Genomic DNA, 16,679 nt, shown 5'->3' with positions numbered 1-16,679 from the left:
TGGTGGGGAGAGGGAGGATTGCCAAAATCTGTCTTTGACCCACAAAACCAGCAATATGGTTTTATCTAATATATATCAATACATAAAGAGTGTTAAAGCAAGCATGGCAAAATGTTAACAATTGTTGAATCTAGGTGGTGGCTGCACAGGTGTTTATTGTACTATCCTTTCAACTTTTCCATGTTGAAAATTTTTCATACTCAGAAGTTGAGGGAGAGAGGGGAAGTCTTCTCAGAAATATTTTCCTTAGATCAAATGTACCTTAAAATTTAAAGAAGCACCTTAACCATTCTAAAGAAGTAGCTTGCTTTTCCTCATTTGTTTATTCACCATCCATTCCAATACTCCTAAAATCTGCCTTAATTATTATTGCAAATAATATTCTAATGCTAGAATAGGCCTAATATAAATCCCACAATAATCAGCACAAGATTTATAGGTGTAAACATCTGGTTTTATACCCAAATAACAAACTTAACAGCAGTAAAACAAATCGTTTATTACAGCATATAATGCGTTATATTAAATTTACACAAAGATATATAAAAACACATACTGTTTATATCATACAGTCATTTAACATCAACAGGAATATCAAAACAAATACTACTCATGCACAAAACATGCATATACTGGTATAAAAAAAGGAATTTTACACAATACTGTTTACCAAAAAAAAAATTTTTTTTTTAAAAGCCCTTCCAAACAGGGTCAGGGGTCCGATCTGGACTGGATTGCACTAATACGTTTGGGCTAATGCTTAGGTGGCACAGTGCCCCGCGAGCAGTTCTGAGCTTGGAGTCGTACCCAAGGGTTATTTCACTAGGAGTGAATTTCTTTGTACCCGATGACCAAAATGTTATCCCAAAGGCAAGTCTCCAAGGGAGGAATGGTTGGATCTGCTGCAAATTAGGGAGGAGGAGAAAGGCATCAATGTCGGGTAAATGGCCCTAGAAGGGGTTACTGTAACCAGGGCCTAGGCACCAAGTGTGGCAAAGGTTTTAGTGAATCCTTTTAAGGTATTACCAGCCTCCCTATCCAGGTCACCTCTCTGGATGTAGGGTCTGGTCTTCAAGTTCTGGGTCCAGTAAACCAAAGAGTTCTGAGGAGAATACAGAATGGGGATACATCCGAGAAAAGAAGAGTATATAAAAAACTACAGAAAACCATGACTGCCCCTTGTATCTACCTCACACAATTGTATGTGATACCGCCAACAGGAAAACCCTCATGGAGACGCTGCCCTAAAGAACCAAAGCAGCAAATGTATGTCCTAAATTCCATCCACCTGACCTCCAGATCAAAGGTCTCATCCCATTAACACTTGACCATCAAAACCTGTGCCTTCACAGATGCTCACAAAATGTCAAATAAAAACCATCTGATACCACAAAAGTCACTATCACCACCATTAGAAACTCAATATTCACTTCTAACCAGCAATGACATTCTTTACCTTCCACTAAAGGCACTAGGCACTAGTGTCCATACTTGACGAAGATGAGACATAATTCACCTCGGTCTTATCTAAACCAAAGGAAAGCATTCCTTGGGATTATTACGCACAAAACAGTAAGACGCCGCCGTTTTTTCGGGAACTAGAAAAACCCCACTTTCTACACCAAGGACGTTACTCAAACGGTCGTCATCAGTTTCAAAGAGCCAGACCGAAAGCGCAGGATTTTCTTCTTGAGGTTGTGTGAAGCCTTAATTTTGACGAAGGTTTTGGTGGGGTTGTGGCGAAGGTCCGGGGCCGGGACCGGCTGCAGAGGGAGGGTCTGGACAAACTGGGACCAAATCAAGCCTCCGCTCTCCTCGGAATCGCTAGTGCTGGTGCTGTCGCCCACGAACTCGCCCTCGCTCACACTGGACTCGCTGTCGCCGAAGCAGTTCGTGGTGTAGTTGCTGCGCTCGTCCTCGCTGGTGTCCAGCACGGTGGAGTGGAACAGGGACTCGCACTCGGCCGAGTACTCGGAGTCGCTGGCCGCGTAGGCGTAGGGGCTGGCGTAGGGCAGCGGCCTGGCCGCGAACAGCCCCGTGGGCTCCCGGCGGCCCCGCCGCGCGCGCCGCAGCGCCTCCTCGTAGGACACCTCGGCGGCCGACCTCCACCGCCGCGAGTCGGTACGCTTGTGCTTGGGCTTGGCCACCACCGCCTCCCGGCCGTGGCCGTGGCCGTGCCCGCGGCTCCCCGCCCGGTGGCCCGCCCCCAGCGGCCGGCTGGGTGGTCCCACGTCGGACTGGCCGCCCCCGCCCCGCCGCCCCTTGGCCGGGGCTCTCCGGAGTTTCTTATTTGTATCCGCATCATCGGGGAACCGACACTTCTTGCCGGCCGCCCGGCCTTTCTCCCTCACGGCGGGCAGCGCGCTCTCCGGCCCGTGGACGGCCGGGGCCCGGGGCTTCAGGGCAGAGCCCCTCGGGGTGGCCACGGGCCGTGTACCCCGGGGTGGCCTGACGCTGGGCGGCTGCGCCAGGACCGGCGGCGCCTTCCCCAGAGGCCCTTCCTCCAGGCTCTGAGAAGAAGAGCCCTCGCTTCTGAAATCCAGGGCAGGCCGCTCTTCCACTGGGAAAGCGGGAGACACCAGAGCGGAAGCGGCGGGAGGGGGCGCCGCCGTAGGGAGAGCCGGCGGGCTGTTTTTCTGTGGCACCTTTTTCAGTGGCTGGACCACCTTGTTCTCTTGCAGCGAGGCGGGGACCTTCCCAGGGCTCTCTTTTGGGGAGGCAGCTGGGATCTGACCGCTTTCCTTAGGAGACTCCCCTACCCCAGCAGGGGGACACCTAGCAAGCTCCTGGGAGGCTGGCTTGGCATTTTTGGGCAGATGCTTACCTGGAAGTTCAGTGGCAGTGCCTGGGGAGATGCCCTCAGGCGCGGGCAACCTCTTGCTTTCCAGTGGTTCTGGCTTTGATTCTTTTGACCACTGTTTCAGTGGGGACAACGTCCCATTGTCCAAAGAGGGGACCCCGCCAGAGGGCAAAGGCAGCTGTTTAGAATTCTTAAGGTTCCCACCGTTGCCCTGTGAGACGGCCGCAGTCACTCTGACACAAACGCTCCCATTCCTCAGAAGCCCCTTGGTGGGGTCAGCGTTCACACTGGTTCTCGGCTTGTTGGTCCTTACAGGGTGCGTTTTTTTCTGGACCAGGCTCAGAATGTAACCATCCATTTTCTTACTCAATGAAGGATGGGGAGCAGACCACAAACTGCTTGGAGAGGGTAAGGAAGTGTCCGTCTTGACGGCATCCAGCTCAGATCCGACACAAATGTCGTTGGCATGGCTACCGAGCCTCTCGTCTTCCCTCAGGGGATTGCCGGTCAGGCAAAGGAGGAACATTGGGCTCTGCACGGCCACAGCATGAAGCGGACTGGGGTAGCGATACACATCATTCCCGTTTTTAGACACCAGATCACACTGGTACTTGGGATTCACATCTGCAATGACACCAAGGGAATTAGACTGTGATGTGGAGGGGGAACGGCCAACTGCCACAGTGGCCTTCTTTATATTCCAACCATCCTATGAGATCTGAAAAACATTTTAAAGGTACACTCTGAAGAAATGAATTGGTCAGCACCATCTCGCCTCTGGCCAGTTTCTACGAAGACAAATTCATGGGTAGAGGGAGAATGCCGAAGAATCAACAAATACTCCACAAGCTATTCTACTATTTCACATACAGTTCACACTACTGGGTGACGGAAAAAATAATTAACAAAGGAATTTTTAACAAGCTATAACTCTGAAGGAAAAATACAGTCATTAAAAATGCTTTCAGGGCTTCCCTGGTGGCGCAGTGGTTGAGAGTCCGCCTGCCGATGCAGGGGACGCGGGTTCGTGCCCCGGTCCGGGAAGATCCCATGTGCCGTGGAGCGGCTGGGTCCGTGAGCCATGGCCGCTGAGCCTGCGCGTCCGGAGCCTGTGCTCCGCAACGGGAGAGGCCACAACAGTGAGAGGCCCGCGTACCGCCAAAAAAAAAAAAAAAATTCTTTCAAACTATTGAATAATATGGGGAAAACACCTTAAAGTGGAGTGAAAATCATAATAACAGACTATTGATTACAGTTTTATTAAGACTGGATATATTCAAAGAAAAAAGCCTGAAATGAAGCACACCAAGATGCCAATAGAGCACTAGCATCTCAATGTGGTGGGAAAGCAAGTAATGTTTACTTTCTTCTTTATTTTCTATTTTCTAAATTTTCAGTAAATATGTACTGCATTATAACTGGAAAAATAAATGTTTTTTGAGTTGTTCTTTCTCTAGGCCACTCTCCCTTCTGTGTTCTATTCCTGGTTTCCCTTTAAAATACTTCAGATAAACTATACTCTCTATGGGCTTCCTCCTAATTTTTAATTTTTTTTTTTAGACCTAATTCTTAATGACATGTGTTCTAGTATAACTGTCAATTGAAAGGTCAGGGTAACCAAATTTCAATAGAGACTAATTAAATTTAAATAATAATCACCCTATGTTTTCAATAGTGACACTAAAAAATAAAGTACAATATTTCAGGAGGGAATTCTTGATGATGTTTTAAAAGACTGAGTAGTAGTATTAATGAATAAATTTCCCACATCTCAAAAATGTAGCTGCCAAAATACAATGACATCAAGCTTTCTTGCTTAATTAAATGATTTTGCTCTCGTCTTGGCATACATTATAAATATCAAATCCCCTGAATGACCTTTAGTTAGAGAAAATCAAAGTTTTTGTCACTATTTAATTTGTTGTCCATTATAATTATATTTATTCACTCAAATATTGAAAACGCACTACATGCTAGGTTCTACGTTGTTAATTTAAGGGAAAGCTCCATGAATTCCAATGATAATTAGCAGTTGGGGGAGGGGGGCGGGGAAGGGGGGAATACAGTCTAGACTCAGAAATGATATGATCCATTTGTAAACAAAAGATTATTGTAAAATAAAAGTGCCATGTCCCCAATCCCACCTCCACTGCCAATAAATAACTTGTTGTAAGAAGGGGAAACCTCTCTAGCTAATATCCTTGCCCATCCCTCCTCACTACCCCAAGGCCTATCCTTGTCTTACTTTAAGCCACATTAACCTAAACGACATCTTTCATCTCTTTTTCCTCCATAAAGTTAAGGAAACAGACAGGCATCCCAGCTGGCAAGGGCCAGCCCAACTGTCTCAATTATGTGAAGATGTGGCATTTGGGATAGCAGGAGTCTGTCTTTAAGGAAAACCTATACCAAAGTACCTTTAATAGGTTTATAAAATTTCCCTCTGAAACCAGATCTGCAGAGTGAAAGGGAGCAATTACCAATGAACTTGAGGCCCAGATACTCTAGATAACACAGATTTGTGCTTCACCAATCGTTTGCTGCTAACAACACACACTGTACAAAGACATCAGCCAATTAGCAGCCTCCGTTGTTTAGTGTTATGTTTGCATTGCCTGGACCTCAGAAATCCAACCTTTTACCCAAGTGGACAACACATACAAACCAAGGGTGCAGTGACTTGTGCCAGGACCCACAGCTCCTCTAACTTCCATATTTTCTCTGATCTTCTGAGGAATCGTACTAAAGCAGAACTAAGGAAGGTGTCCCGAGTTTCAGCAACAACTCTGCCATTCAGCAAATGAGAAGCCTCTGACAAAGGCATATGAAACCAAATTCCTCCTCTGTTCGTTAAGAAGGTTGAACAGAACAATTTCTGGATTCCCTTGGTGTGGTGGAAAAACATGGACCTGGCAGATAGTCCTGAGCTTGAACCCTGCCTCTGTCACTTACTCTCTATATAACCTTAAGCAACTCACCTAAGCTAACCTCAGCAGGCCTCATTTTTCTGATACATAAAATGGAGCTAACAACACTTGCACCCTGAAGAACTGTCGGGAGGATTCAAAGCAGATAAACGTATGCAGAGCACACAGCAGTGTGTGACACATGGTGGAAATGCAGAAACTCTTCCTGTATCAACAATGGCATGATTCTCTCTAGAGGTCACTGCAAGAATAGCCCAAAATGGGCAACATGGTCTAGGGGATCTCACCCTATCCACCTGCTAAAAGAAGACAGCTGCCATCATGCAAGGCATTCTGGAGAACACGGAAGGGCCACTGCTACCAGAAGTGCCAAGCAGCTCTTAGCCAGGCTGACAGATATATTTATCTTATTTTATATATATATATATATATATATATATATACATTTAATGTAAGCTTTAGCTTTAAATGATTAACAGAACAAGAAAACAGATCCAAAGTAATTCTGAAAAGAAAATGCAAACAACTGAACAGCAAAAGCTCAAAAACAGAGCTCAAGAACTGTAATATTGGGACAGGATTTCTAAAACTACGTCATCTTGCTATCATCAGAATATAAAGCCAGGTGATACCCAAAGAGGACTGGAATAGTGGTGATCTTGATTCTAGATGCAACTATGGCACTAAATGCAGAAAGCTGATGAAATTCTCTGAGCCTTTGTTTTTCATCAGTAGAAGCTAGACAACCTTTAAAGACCTTTGACCCCTTCCAATTAAAAATGTCTATCAATTGTAAAGAGTCTTACCTGCAGATTTGGGGCAACCATCTGAGATAGTCAAGGTTGCCTCCAAGGGGCTGCAAAAACAGGTGCTGGAATGACAAGTGGATAAACACTCACTAAAGACGGAGTTCGAGGAATTGGAAAGGGATCCCGAAGCCCCATCACTCAGTTCATAAAACCCTACAAATAAAAAACACCATTTGGGATTAAGATCATATCAAGCAATAACACACATTTGTGCCTAAAAGGAAAAGGGGTAATCATGTAGAAAAGGTAGGAAAGGGAGAATATGAGAGGGAGGGGCACCAATTTTGGTTCACGAGATTTAGTGTCCTGACTTTATGGTTTCATTTCCAGCAATCTTTGGAAAAAGGCAAAAAGCCCATAAGTATGGGTATGTTTCAAAGCTGAGAGCACCCTCACTCTCAAACTGACCTTACTCCGAGACCCCACCTTTAAAGATGTGCAAGGAAAGAGACTTAGATCTGTCAAACTTCAACTTTTTCATGAACATTTCAGAAAGAATAACTTGAAGAGAAAAACGAATCTATTTAAGTAGCCAAATGGTTTAAAAGAAAAAAAGAACACACTTTTGAAGTGGTCTCAGGAAGTTGAAGTGTGACTAATTTTCTAGCCCAGTTCTGACTTTCTCAAGTTTCAAAGGAGGAGCACTCTTCCAGAAATCTGAATAGAAGCTTTTATTTTTAAACTCAGGAGACTTCAGTCAGATCAATCTCATTATTAAAAATTTTGTTGTCTAACGAACTTATCTACGAAACAGAAACAGCCTCACAGACATAGAGAACAGACTTGTGGTTGCCAAGGGGGAGGGGAGTGGGGGAGGGATGGATTGGGAATTTGGGATTAGCAAATGCTAACTATTATATAGAGAATGGATAAACAATAAGGTCCTACTGTATAGCACAGGGAACTATATTCAATATCCTGTGATAAACCATAATGGAAAAGAATATGAAAAAGAATGTATATATACATATAACTGAATCACTTTGCTGTACAGTAGAAATTAACACAACATTGTAAATCAACTATACTTCAACAAAACAAATTTTAAAAAAATTCTGTTTTCTGATTGTTTCCCTCTTATGCAACTGAATGGCAGACTTCTCTTGTTTTGTTTTGTTTTATTCTCTCTGCACTGGAAACGAACTCCACTGCCATTTGCAGGTCTGGGAACGCTAAGCACAGGGGGCCAAGGCAGACCCATGACCGCAGAATTCCTCCTTGTGCTGCCACACTCACCTGAGCTGGGGCGGCTGTCTGTCTCCAGGTGTTCCTCAGATGTCTTTTCCACATCCAGTCTCAGGTCACTTATCTGCTTGTCGAGTTCCTGCAACTGGTTCAACAAACCAGCATCTCTTCTCCTCAAACAATTCTGATTAGGGAGAAAGGGAGAAAGGAAAAACAAACACATTTTGGTGACAAAGAACCAGAAAGTCTGGCTCTAAGTATTCAAATTACCATCTGAAGAGTTCCCTAAGTCTTCCAAAACCAAAATTTTTACTGGATGACCTGAAATAAAGAAAAACTTCAAGAATATGTCCTACGTTGAATTCCACCTTCTCACATTTTGTGGTGATATAGTTTCTTCATAAAAACAAGACTTGCTTTTAGTTTCAACTAATATATATATATATATATATATATATATAAACTTACTTTTTATAGGTAGTATGAGAAAAACCCACTGAGATTTTTCAAAAAACCTCTGTGTACAGCCAGTTTTTTACAGAACAGTACTTCACTGTAGACTCTTTAATTTGTCAGAGTATAACAGATTTCCTACAATACACTATAATCTTACTTAGGTGAGATTTTCTGGCCAAATGTCCTGCAGAGTTTTGTTTTCTATTAGTTGCTTTGTGGGGTTTAATCAGTCTTAGGACCTTTGAAAGTGAGAAACTAATACCAATAGCCAGTGCCAAGTATAATGTGAGCTGGCAGAATCCAAAACCCTCAAGGGAAGGTCCATCAAGATTTGAACTCAGCTCGGGTTTCCAAAGGTGACAGACCATAGTGCTAACTCACACCGCCACCTAGTGCTTCCTATTGCTGGGGAAGCAAAAAAACAAAACTCAAAAGGCATCTGGTTCAAATCACAAATGCCAAGTCTACAAATGAAAACAGTACCACAAACACTGAGTGGACGGGAATTCTCCTGACATGCTGCCTTGCTCCCCTCCAGGGGTCAACAGGAATGCGCCACTCACAGTTGTGAGATTCATGAAGACAAGAAGGTGCTATTGTATAAGACAATGCACACAATGTCAATGACAGGCATAACCAGCAAAAATTGGCTCAAATCAGTGTCTGCTACCAAAAAACACAGCAAAATGCCAAAACAGAGGTATTGCACAAACACCATATACATATTGTACCTCCTTACAAAACAGATGCATATGAATCTACCCCTCCTGTCTGTTCTTTGACTTAAAAAGCTTGGAGACATAACATGCTTGTTTGTTAGAATGAGTTCAGAAAAAATGAACCAAACAAGTCGAAGCACTTTGATGCTCAAAAAAAGAGACAAATTATCTGAAAAGAGATAATACAAGAAAACACTTGACAAATAACCACACAGCATCACTGTTGGTAATCGTAGGAGGGACATTATCTAGCATGCGTCTAGTTTCAGATAGTATCACATGGTCAGATAAGGATTTTTTTTTTTCTCTCCTGTTTTCAAAACTACATTTTTGAGGTCACCGAAACAAAGCTGCCGCCATTACTCCGAGGCTCGGTCAAAAGCTGTTCATCAATACATTAAGCGCCGAAGTTCTTTTTCTTCCCCATTAATGAAGACGGCAGAGAATGTCTGAGACGCTGACACAAATCCAATGATAAGTGCTCCCTGAGAGCAGGTTTTTCTCTTCGCCCACCTCCACCTCAAGTCACAGCGAGCAGTACATATAAAATATGAGGGGAGGGGGCACTTTCTCCAGCCAAATTTCCATCATTTGCATCGGTTTTAGCCGCCTTATACAAAAGGGCTTCTATCTTAAATTAAGCAGCAACCCCGGCAAAAGCTGGCAGGCTGGGGAAAGCCTTGGGAGGGGCAGGTTCCCCGCGGCCGCTTCCGTGTAATCGTAAAATTCGGCACTGGACAGTCAACCGCGCCACAAGCCCCCTCCTCGGCTTTTGTCCCCTCTCGGCGGGAGACCATGAAGCCAAGAAGCTCCCCAAAGAAATGCTATTTTAAATGAGGCTTTGCAAACCTTCGGGGAGAGGGCACGCTTTCGTCTAACTGGAGAGTTTGAAGGTAACAACCAGGAGACTCGAAGAATTCCAAAGGCAGAGCAGGAGGGGAGAGCAGCCACCCCCGCCCGGCCGTCCGCGCGGGGTTGCCAGCCCCTTACCTGACACAAAGCGGGCACACGCCGGGATCGCGTGGGCGTCGGCAGCCCACGCGCCGCGGGCGCCCTCGGGAACCCGGGTCAGGGGGCCACCGGGCGGGGGTCCCGGGAAGCCAAAGGATTTCCCCAGTCAGAGGCACCCCAGCGCCCAGCGCAGGCCACCTGCCCGACCCCGGCCCGTCTGCAGGGACAGCCGTGCCCCACCTCCGGGCACGACCTACCAATTGCTTCCGCAGCAGCAAGATGTTCTCCTCCAAGAACTTCTCCTCCAGGCGGCTGCGCTGCGCCGCCTCCCCCGGCAGCTCCCCGGCGCGGGCTGCAGCTGGCCCCGCGCCCCCAGAGCTGCGCAGGGCGCCCCGGACCAGCAGCTCCTGGCGCTGGCGCAGGTACTCCAGCTCCGCCAGCCCGGCCAGCGTGGCCTCCTGCCGCTCGCGGGTGCGCTGCCGCTCCGTGTCCGCCTCGCCCTTCTCCCGCCAGCGCCCCTCGGGCTCCGCCGTGCGCTGCTCGCCCCGGACCGGCGCCGGCGGCTCCAGCTCCCTCGCCGTCCCGGCCGGACTCGGTTTCATGGCCCCCAACCCTACAGCGCGCACCCGTCCCCGCAGCCGGGCCGCCCGGGCGGAGGAGCGGGCGCTAGGGCTGCGGCCGCGGACTCATGCCTCCCGGCGGCCGGGGCGCGGCGGCAGGGGCGGAGACCCGGAGCGCTCGGAACCCGCGCGCGGCCGCTGCTTGCGGCCGTCCGGGACCGGGCGGCGCCGTCCGCTGCCGCCACGCGTCCCTCGCCGCGGCCCCGCAGCTGATAACGCCCTGCCCGGCGCTACGTCACGCGCGGCGGCCCGGCGAACCCCCGCCCGGCGCCCGCCTCCCCGCGCCGGCCCCTCGGTTGCGAGGCCCGCTCCCCCCCGGCTTCCCCCTCTAGTGTCAGGGGCGCTGCTCGCGCTCGGCGCCGGCCTCCTCCTCGCCGGGCCCTCCCCGCTCCTCCCTCTCTCCTCCCCCGCTCTTCCCGCGGGCCTCCTCGCCCCCTTTTCGGGTTTACAGCACCCAGTTTTTGCCTCGCTCCTTATTGGTTCTTTTCCCTCGCACAAAGCAAGGGGCGAGCACCTCGAGCCCCAGCATCCTGTTACAGTCGGCCTCGCAGGCAGGGTCCGCGAAGGGACGCGGCAGTTGGGCTCCCCAGAGAACTTTCTGAAACTCGACCGAGTTGAAGCACACAACGTTAACCCTTTCCCCACCCGTCCACTGTTCGTACCCACTCAGGCTGATTTAGGTTTCTTTCACCTTACCCAGCAAGGTACAGCGAATGTATTCAAAGACCATTTCTTGGGTTTGGCTTTTTGGACTCCAAGTTGTAAAGGCAGGCACTACAAGGCACAGTGCAACGTTGTCCTAAAACTGTTTCACTCTTAGTTTTGTTGCTGTTGTTTTAATCTTTTCACGGAAGGCATTTATCAATAAAATTAGGCAGGAGGATGTCGCTCTATAGCAAGCGATTGCATCAGTTCTTTTGCAAGCACCGGGTTTAGTGAGTCTGCGCGCCTGCGCGCTTTGATTTTTGTTTGAGTTTTTTATTGTTGTTATTTAGTCTGCGATCACAAGAACTCTGACTCTGAAACCAGACTGCCTGAATCTGAATCCCCTTTCCAGCCAAGACTAGCTGTGCAGGCAAGTAACTTCACCTCTCTGTGCCTCAGTTTCCTCAAAGGTAAAATGGAGCTACTAACAGAAGGAGCCTGTTGTAAGAATTATAATAATATACAGTATATAATATATATGGGAGTAGGGGTGTTTACAACGTGGCAGGCACATAGATAGTAAAGGTTATATGAGTTGTATCTTTTTTTTTCCTCCAGAGTGACTAATAAACTTTTCCCCTGCGGTAGCATTTGTGGTATGGCCATCTCTGCTTGGGACACTGGTCACAGGGAATTTCAGTGGGATAAGGGTCTGGAAATGCCACTAGCTGGCTTGTCTAGGGAAAAGTACCATATCTCTTTTAAACAGCAGTACATCCAAGAGCCTCAGAAATCGAATCCAGCAAGTTGCAATTTGCTGAAGTTCAGGCAAAGTGCTGTGTGAAGGAGTGCATCCTATATCATTATTTCAGACTCTTACACCTTTACCCAGCTGCTTAGCCCTGCTAAGAATTCTCCATTTCTCCCCTCTGCGTAGTCCAACCTTCTTCCCTCCAAGATCAGTTCAGTTCTCTCCTCTGAACTCCTGTTAACTGCATGGATATTTGATTCTTACCAAATGCTATTTGTATGGTTACTTATATGGGTATGTACACTTACATCTATGTACGTAGGTGTTTATCTGTATCCCTTCTCTCCAATTACATTATTAAAGTTCCCTGAAGGCAGTGGTTGTTTTAATATCCTCTTAGTATTACTGTACTCAGGACAATGCCTTTGCAAGCATTCAAGAAACTGCAGGTTGGTTGTAAATTGTTTTTTCATTAACATACTTTCCAACTAACTTAATAGTACCCATTTAATCTCTGCAACAAATAGAGTCAAGTTGACATGTACCAAAAAACAAAAACAAGAGTTCTCTTGCCACCCTCCATTGACTCCCCCATTGCTGCCCCTCACAGACTAACTGGAACTGTAACTACAACTATGATTCATAATCAACCAGATTGTATATTAGATCTAAAAATGGAATTATGCTTAGGTGCTCATCAACAAACAAAATTAATTCCATTCAGTTCACCTATGCTTTATGCCTCCTGTGTGCCAGACACCATACTTGATAATACAGGAACGAAATTTTCCTCCCTAATTTTAGTAAGGCACTAAAGAATAATGACTAATCCTGTCTACCAAATGCCACTCACCCATGTCCTCTGTCATTGTCTCATTCTACTCATTTCTAGGCAAGCTTCTTGCTTTCTAGTGCTGAATTAGATTCCTTCTGGCTGGGTGGAATCTATTATTGTGGCCTGTGTTATGTCACACATCGACAACTATATTTATATAGTTGAGGGGGGAAAAAGCTGAAACATGTTTTTACACACTACTAATAAATCTTGTTAAAGCAGACAAGTCGCTGTGTCTCCAAAGCTCCCCACCTCCCAGGCCCCCTACCCACCAAATGCCACTTTGAGCTGGCTCATTAGTCCAAAGCCAACCATTTGCCCTAACAGCTTGTACATCTCCATGAAAAAGTGTTCCCAGCAAGTTTCAATATTAAAAGTAATGTATTCAAATGGTTCTGCCAATAAAATGGTCGCAAATAGGAAAAAAGGTCATGCTTTCTAAAGTGTCCATTACACATTAATAAATAATGCTGCTCATTCACGCGCCAATTAAAACAAACTCAGGCTGTCAAGTGAAGTTAGAAGCAAGGAGCTCAATGCTGTAATTGTTTTTCCAGGAAAACTCGCAATGTCGTCAGATTAAGTGTGCCTGGTTGGGTTGCCCCTCTTCTCTTCTTAACCCAACAGCCAATTTTTCTCCTCTCCAATTTAGTCCTCTGGCTTTCTTTCCACTTTGATTCTTTGTTTTGGTTGCAGGTATTTGGGACGCAGTTTAAGATAATCACCCACTGTTCACTGCTCCCTCCTGTCAGAGACAGGATCTCACTTCCCCCTATTTTTTTTTTAATTTTTATTTTTTAATTTATTTTTGGCTGCATTGGGTCTTCATTGCTGCACACAGGCTTTCTCTAGTTGTGGCGAATGGGGGCTACTCTTCGTTGCAGCGCGCGGGCTTCTCATTGCGGTGGCTTCTCTTGTTGCGGAGCACGGGCTCTAGGGGCACAGGCTTCAGTAGTTGTGGCACGCGGGTTCAGTAGTTGTGGCTTGCGGGCTCTAGAGCTCAGGCTCAGTAGTTGTGGCCCAGGGGCTTAGTTGCTTCGCGGCATGTGGGATCTTCCTGGACCAGGGATTGAACCCGTGTCCCCTACATTGGCAGGCGGATTCTTAACCACTGCGCCACCAGAGAAGTGTCCCCCCACCCCCACCCCTCGATTTGATTTTTCTTTTACTTTCTTTTTAAAGCAAGTGCTGGTGCTTCTTCCTCCTCTAACGCCAGTTCATCTTCTTTGTAGTATCGCTCAGTTCTCCTTACTTCTTTTGCTTTCCCTGGAGGCCTCTGTCTTCTCAGGCAAGCTGCTAATCGACGCTCAGAAAGTGTGACATTAAAGACGGGGTGGATCTGCTGCCCAGAAGATCTGGAGAGTAAGATAAAGTTGCCAGCAAGAAAAAGAGTCTTGACTGAATATATCACAGTCGTGTAGCTTATGCTTAAAGATATTTCCTGGGCAGAGTCAGAAAGGGTCCCTCAGATCACACAGTCTGACGCTTTGCCCTTGGGCAGAACAACTCCCAACAGCAACCTCACAAAGTCTGAGCACCACTGTACAAATGCCCTTATCCAGCAGTGAACATTCTTTTGCAGCCAAGCAAAGTAAGGAGTATCAATTGCACGTTTTGCTATAGAGCAAAGCAACAAAATGATGCCTTGCAGCTTTTATGGCCAAACACAAATGATGTAATTGGGAAAAGCTGTCTCCGAATAGGAGGGAAAAAAATAAAGGGCAATCCTTTGAGTTGGGGTGATGACCACCATTCGAGGGACTGGGATCAAAGCTCCAGCCAGACATCAAAGCCCATCTGAGTCTAATGCCAGAAGAGCCACAGTGAATTAAACTTCATATATAAACTAATTATAGCCTGACCCCACAATCAGGCTTCAGTGAGCACGTAGGGGAAAGAAAGCAGACATTGAAACAAAAGATCAAGAGAAAAGAAGGTTGGTAGCGAAACTGGGCAACATCATGGCCCTGACCACTTTACAAATCTTTTGAGGGCAGAGGGGAATCAGGGAATGGCAGCGGAAACAGCAAACTTTTGACAATGCTGGTCTTGTCTGCAAGGCTATGAAACAGCTTCTTCCACCCTCACTGACTCGTGCACAACCAGAGGCATCCTTATTCCTGGAAGAAAAGGTTATCTTTTAGCTCTTTTTTAGCACTGTGAAAGAAGTTCCCCGGCACCAGATTTCTGCTGAAGGAGCGAACGCAAGGTGATTCCATGAAGTTTGGGGGTGGATTCCCAGCACATCTGTCTGGCAGTGCCTGGCGCTGCCCACACTCTCAATCACTGATGTCTCCACCAGCTTTGGACTTCAGTCCCTTAGCGCTGCCGTTTCAGCTGGTTATCTTTACAGATGGAAAGCGCAGCATAGCAACCGTGCAAATACCCTAGAACTACTTGCTCTGGTAACACCACCATGAAATAAGACTACTTCATCCCTAGGCAAAATTGAAAAGTGTTTCAATTACAAGCGGCCTCTTTAAACAATTATATTCAGTGGACTTTGCCCTTACTCTGATTTATTGGGACCAGTCACCAATTATTTGAAAGTTTCAATCCCATGAACTGGCAAACCATTGCACATCTGATTTGACAATCCAAAGAACATTTTCTGTCATATTTTTTTGTAGATAAGCGTTAGTGATTTCTTAAAATCACAAAGTCCAAGTGTATAACCTGAGTCTCTTAATTAAGAGAAAAAAATTTAAAGCAGGCATTCTTATAAGATAAAATCAAATATACACCATCATCATTACGTTGCACCTCTTTGAGTGATTATTCATGTATTCAACAGATATTTGAGCACCTAATACATGTCTGGTGCTGGGGACAAAATGGTAAACAAATCAGACATAGTCCCTGCCTTCATGGAGCTTAAGGTCTAGGAGGTAAACTGACACTAATTAATTACACACATCTGTGAGATATATATATATATATATATATATATATATATATATATATATTTCCAAATTGTGAAACTACCACAATTTGCAAAATAATATAGTGGGATGTGTAAATAATTTCATATTTTAAGAACAGAGAGAAAGGCATCAATATAAATTATCCTTGGAGACTAATATTTCTTTTAATCCGTCTAATTGTGTCATCTTAACAAGTAAATTATTGATATTGTATTAAAAAACGGCACCCACACTTCATTTTTCTTTTTTAAAATAATATTTTCAAAGCAGATATAGTCTATGATTCTATCCAAAAAGTAATACTCAAGTGAAATCACACACACCCCTCAAAATTATTGACCTTTATAAAAGTTTTTTACAGAGAAGGGAATCTTATATTTAACTTTTCATCTTTTTAAAAAATATTTACTCTCCTTAGAGCTACATTTGAAACGTCTATAGGGAGATACTTGATCTATAGCAAAATAACAAAATTTTCATCTAAATATCATTCATTAAAAGGTAGTAACTAATATATGTAAGTAAACTTTAAGATAACTAATTTCCTTACAGATCTGTTTATTACCTTTTCCTCAGAATAATCTCAGAAAGGAGAAAGCTTCGCTCCAGTGCATGGTACTTTGAGCGATTTCCAGTGTGGTTTCCCGATCATCATTTCTACACCAGCAAAGGGAAATGACCAGGTGATGCTTTGCTGGAGAGCTCTGGTTATTCAGGTGAAAGCAGAGGTTTCTGCTTTAGGATTTAGACAGTAGGTCCAGTTCTTTCATTTCCTTTGCTCCTATGAACCTAGACTCTCTGAGGCCAGGGAAAAACGGAACCAGAACTTATAACGAGCTCCCACCCTGAGTTCTGGGCCGATGTTTGCCTCCAAGACCCACAAAGCCACTTTAATTAAGATCCCTCGGGGGCCTCAGGACCCCTGTGGAAAAGTCTAGAATGCCATTATCGCCCCGAGAGCGCCTGAAAGCGCAGGCTGCCGCCTGAGGCTTAGGTGGCCTCGCCCCACAGGGAGCCGCTTCCTCTAATGCCGCTGCACCTCCGCGGCAGCGCCCGC

The 16,679-nt window shown here is 45.8% G+C and overlaps 1 protein-coding gene across 1 annotated transcript; it reads right to left on the bottom strand.

Annotated features, from left to right (window-relative positions):
- Positions 1 to 479: 479 nt before the first annotated feature.
- DACT1 (dishevelled binding antagonist of beta catenin 1) lies at positions 480 to 11,080 on the bottom strand. Its single transcript, XM_027111384.1, has 4 exons — positions 10,105 to 11,080; positions 7,773 to 7,905; positions 6,534 to 6,689; positions 480 to 3,424 (listed from the first exon to the last, which is right to left on the bottom strand). Exons 1-4 carry the CDS (start codon positions 10,447 to 10,449, stop codon positions 1,635 to 1,637), a joined length of 2,424 nt encoding a protein of 807 aa, XP_026967185.1. The 5' UTR covers positions 10,450 to 11,080; the 3' UTR covers positions 480 to 1,634.
- Between the last annotated feature and the right edge of the window lie 5,599 nt (positions 11,081 to 16,679).

This window comes from Aethalodelphis obliquidens, unplaced genomic scaffold (genome assembly GCF_003676395.1).
Source record: "Aethalodelphis obliquidens isolate GAN/ISIS:26980383/991018 unplaced genomic scaffold, ASM367639v1 scaffold10, whole genome shotgun sequence".
Classification (NCBI taxonomy): domain Eukaryota; kingdom Metazoa; phylum Chordata; class Mammalia; order Artiodactyla; family Delphinidae; genus Aethalodelphis; species Aethalodelphis obliquidens.
Note: the sequence above shows the minus strand (reverse complement) of the source record. Positions and strands in the feature narration are given on the sequence as shown.

Coding starts and splice junctions, on each gene's coding strand:
- DACT1 (XM_027111384.1), bottom strand. CDS start 10,449: ATGAAACCGAGTCCGGCCGGGACGGCGAGGGAGCTGGAGCCGCCGGCG. Junction 7,906..10,104: donor TGCTGCTGCGGAAGCAATTG/GTAGGTCGTGCC, acceptor CTCCCTAATCAG/AATTGTTTGAGGAGAAGAGA. Junction 3,425..6,533: donor TGGTTGCCCCAAATCTGCAG/GTAAGACTCTTT, acceptor GTGTCATTGCAG/ATGTGAATCCCAAGTACCAG.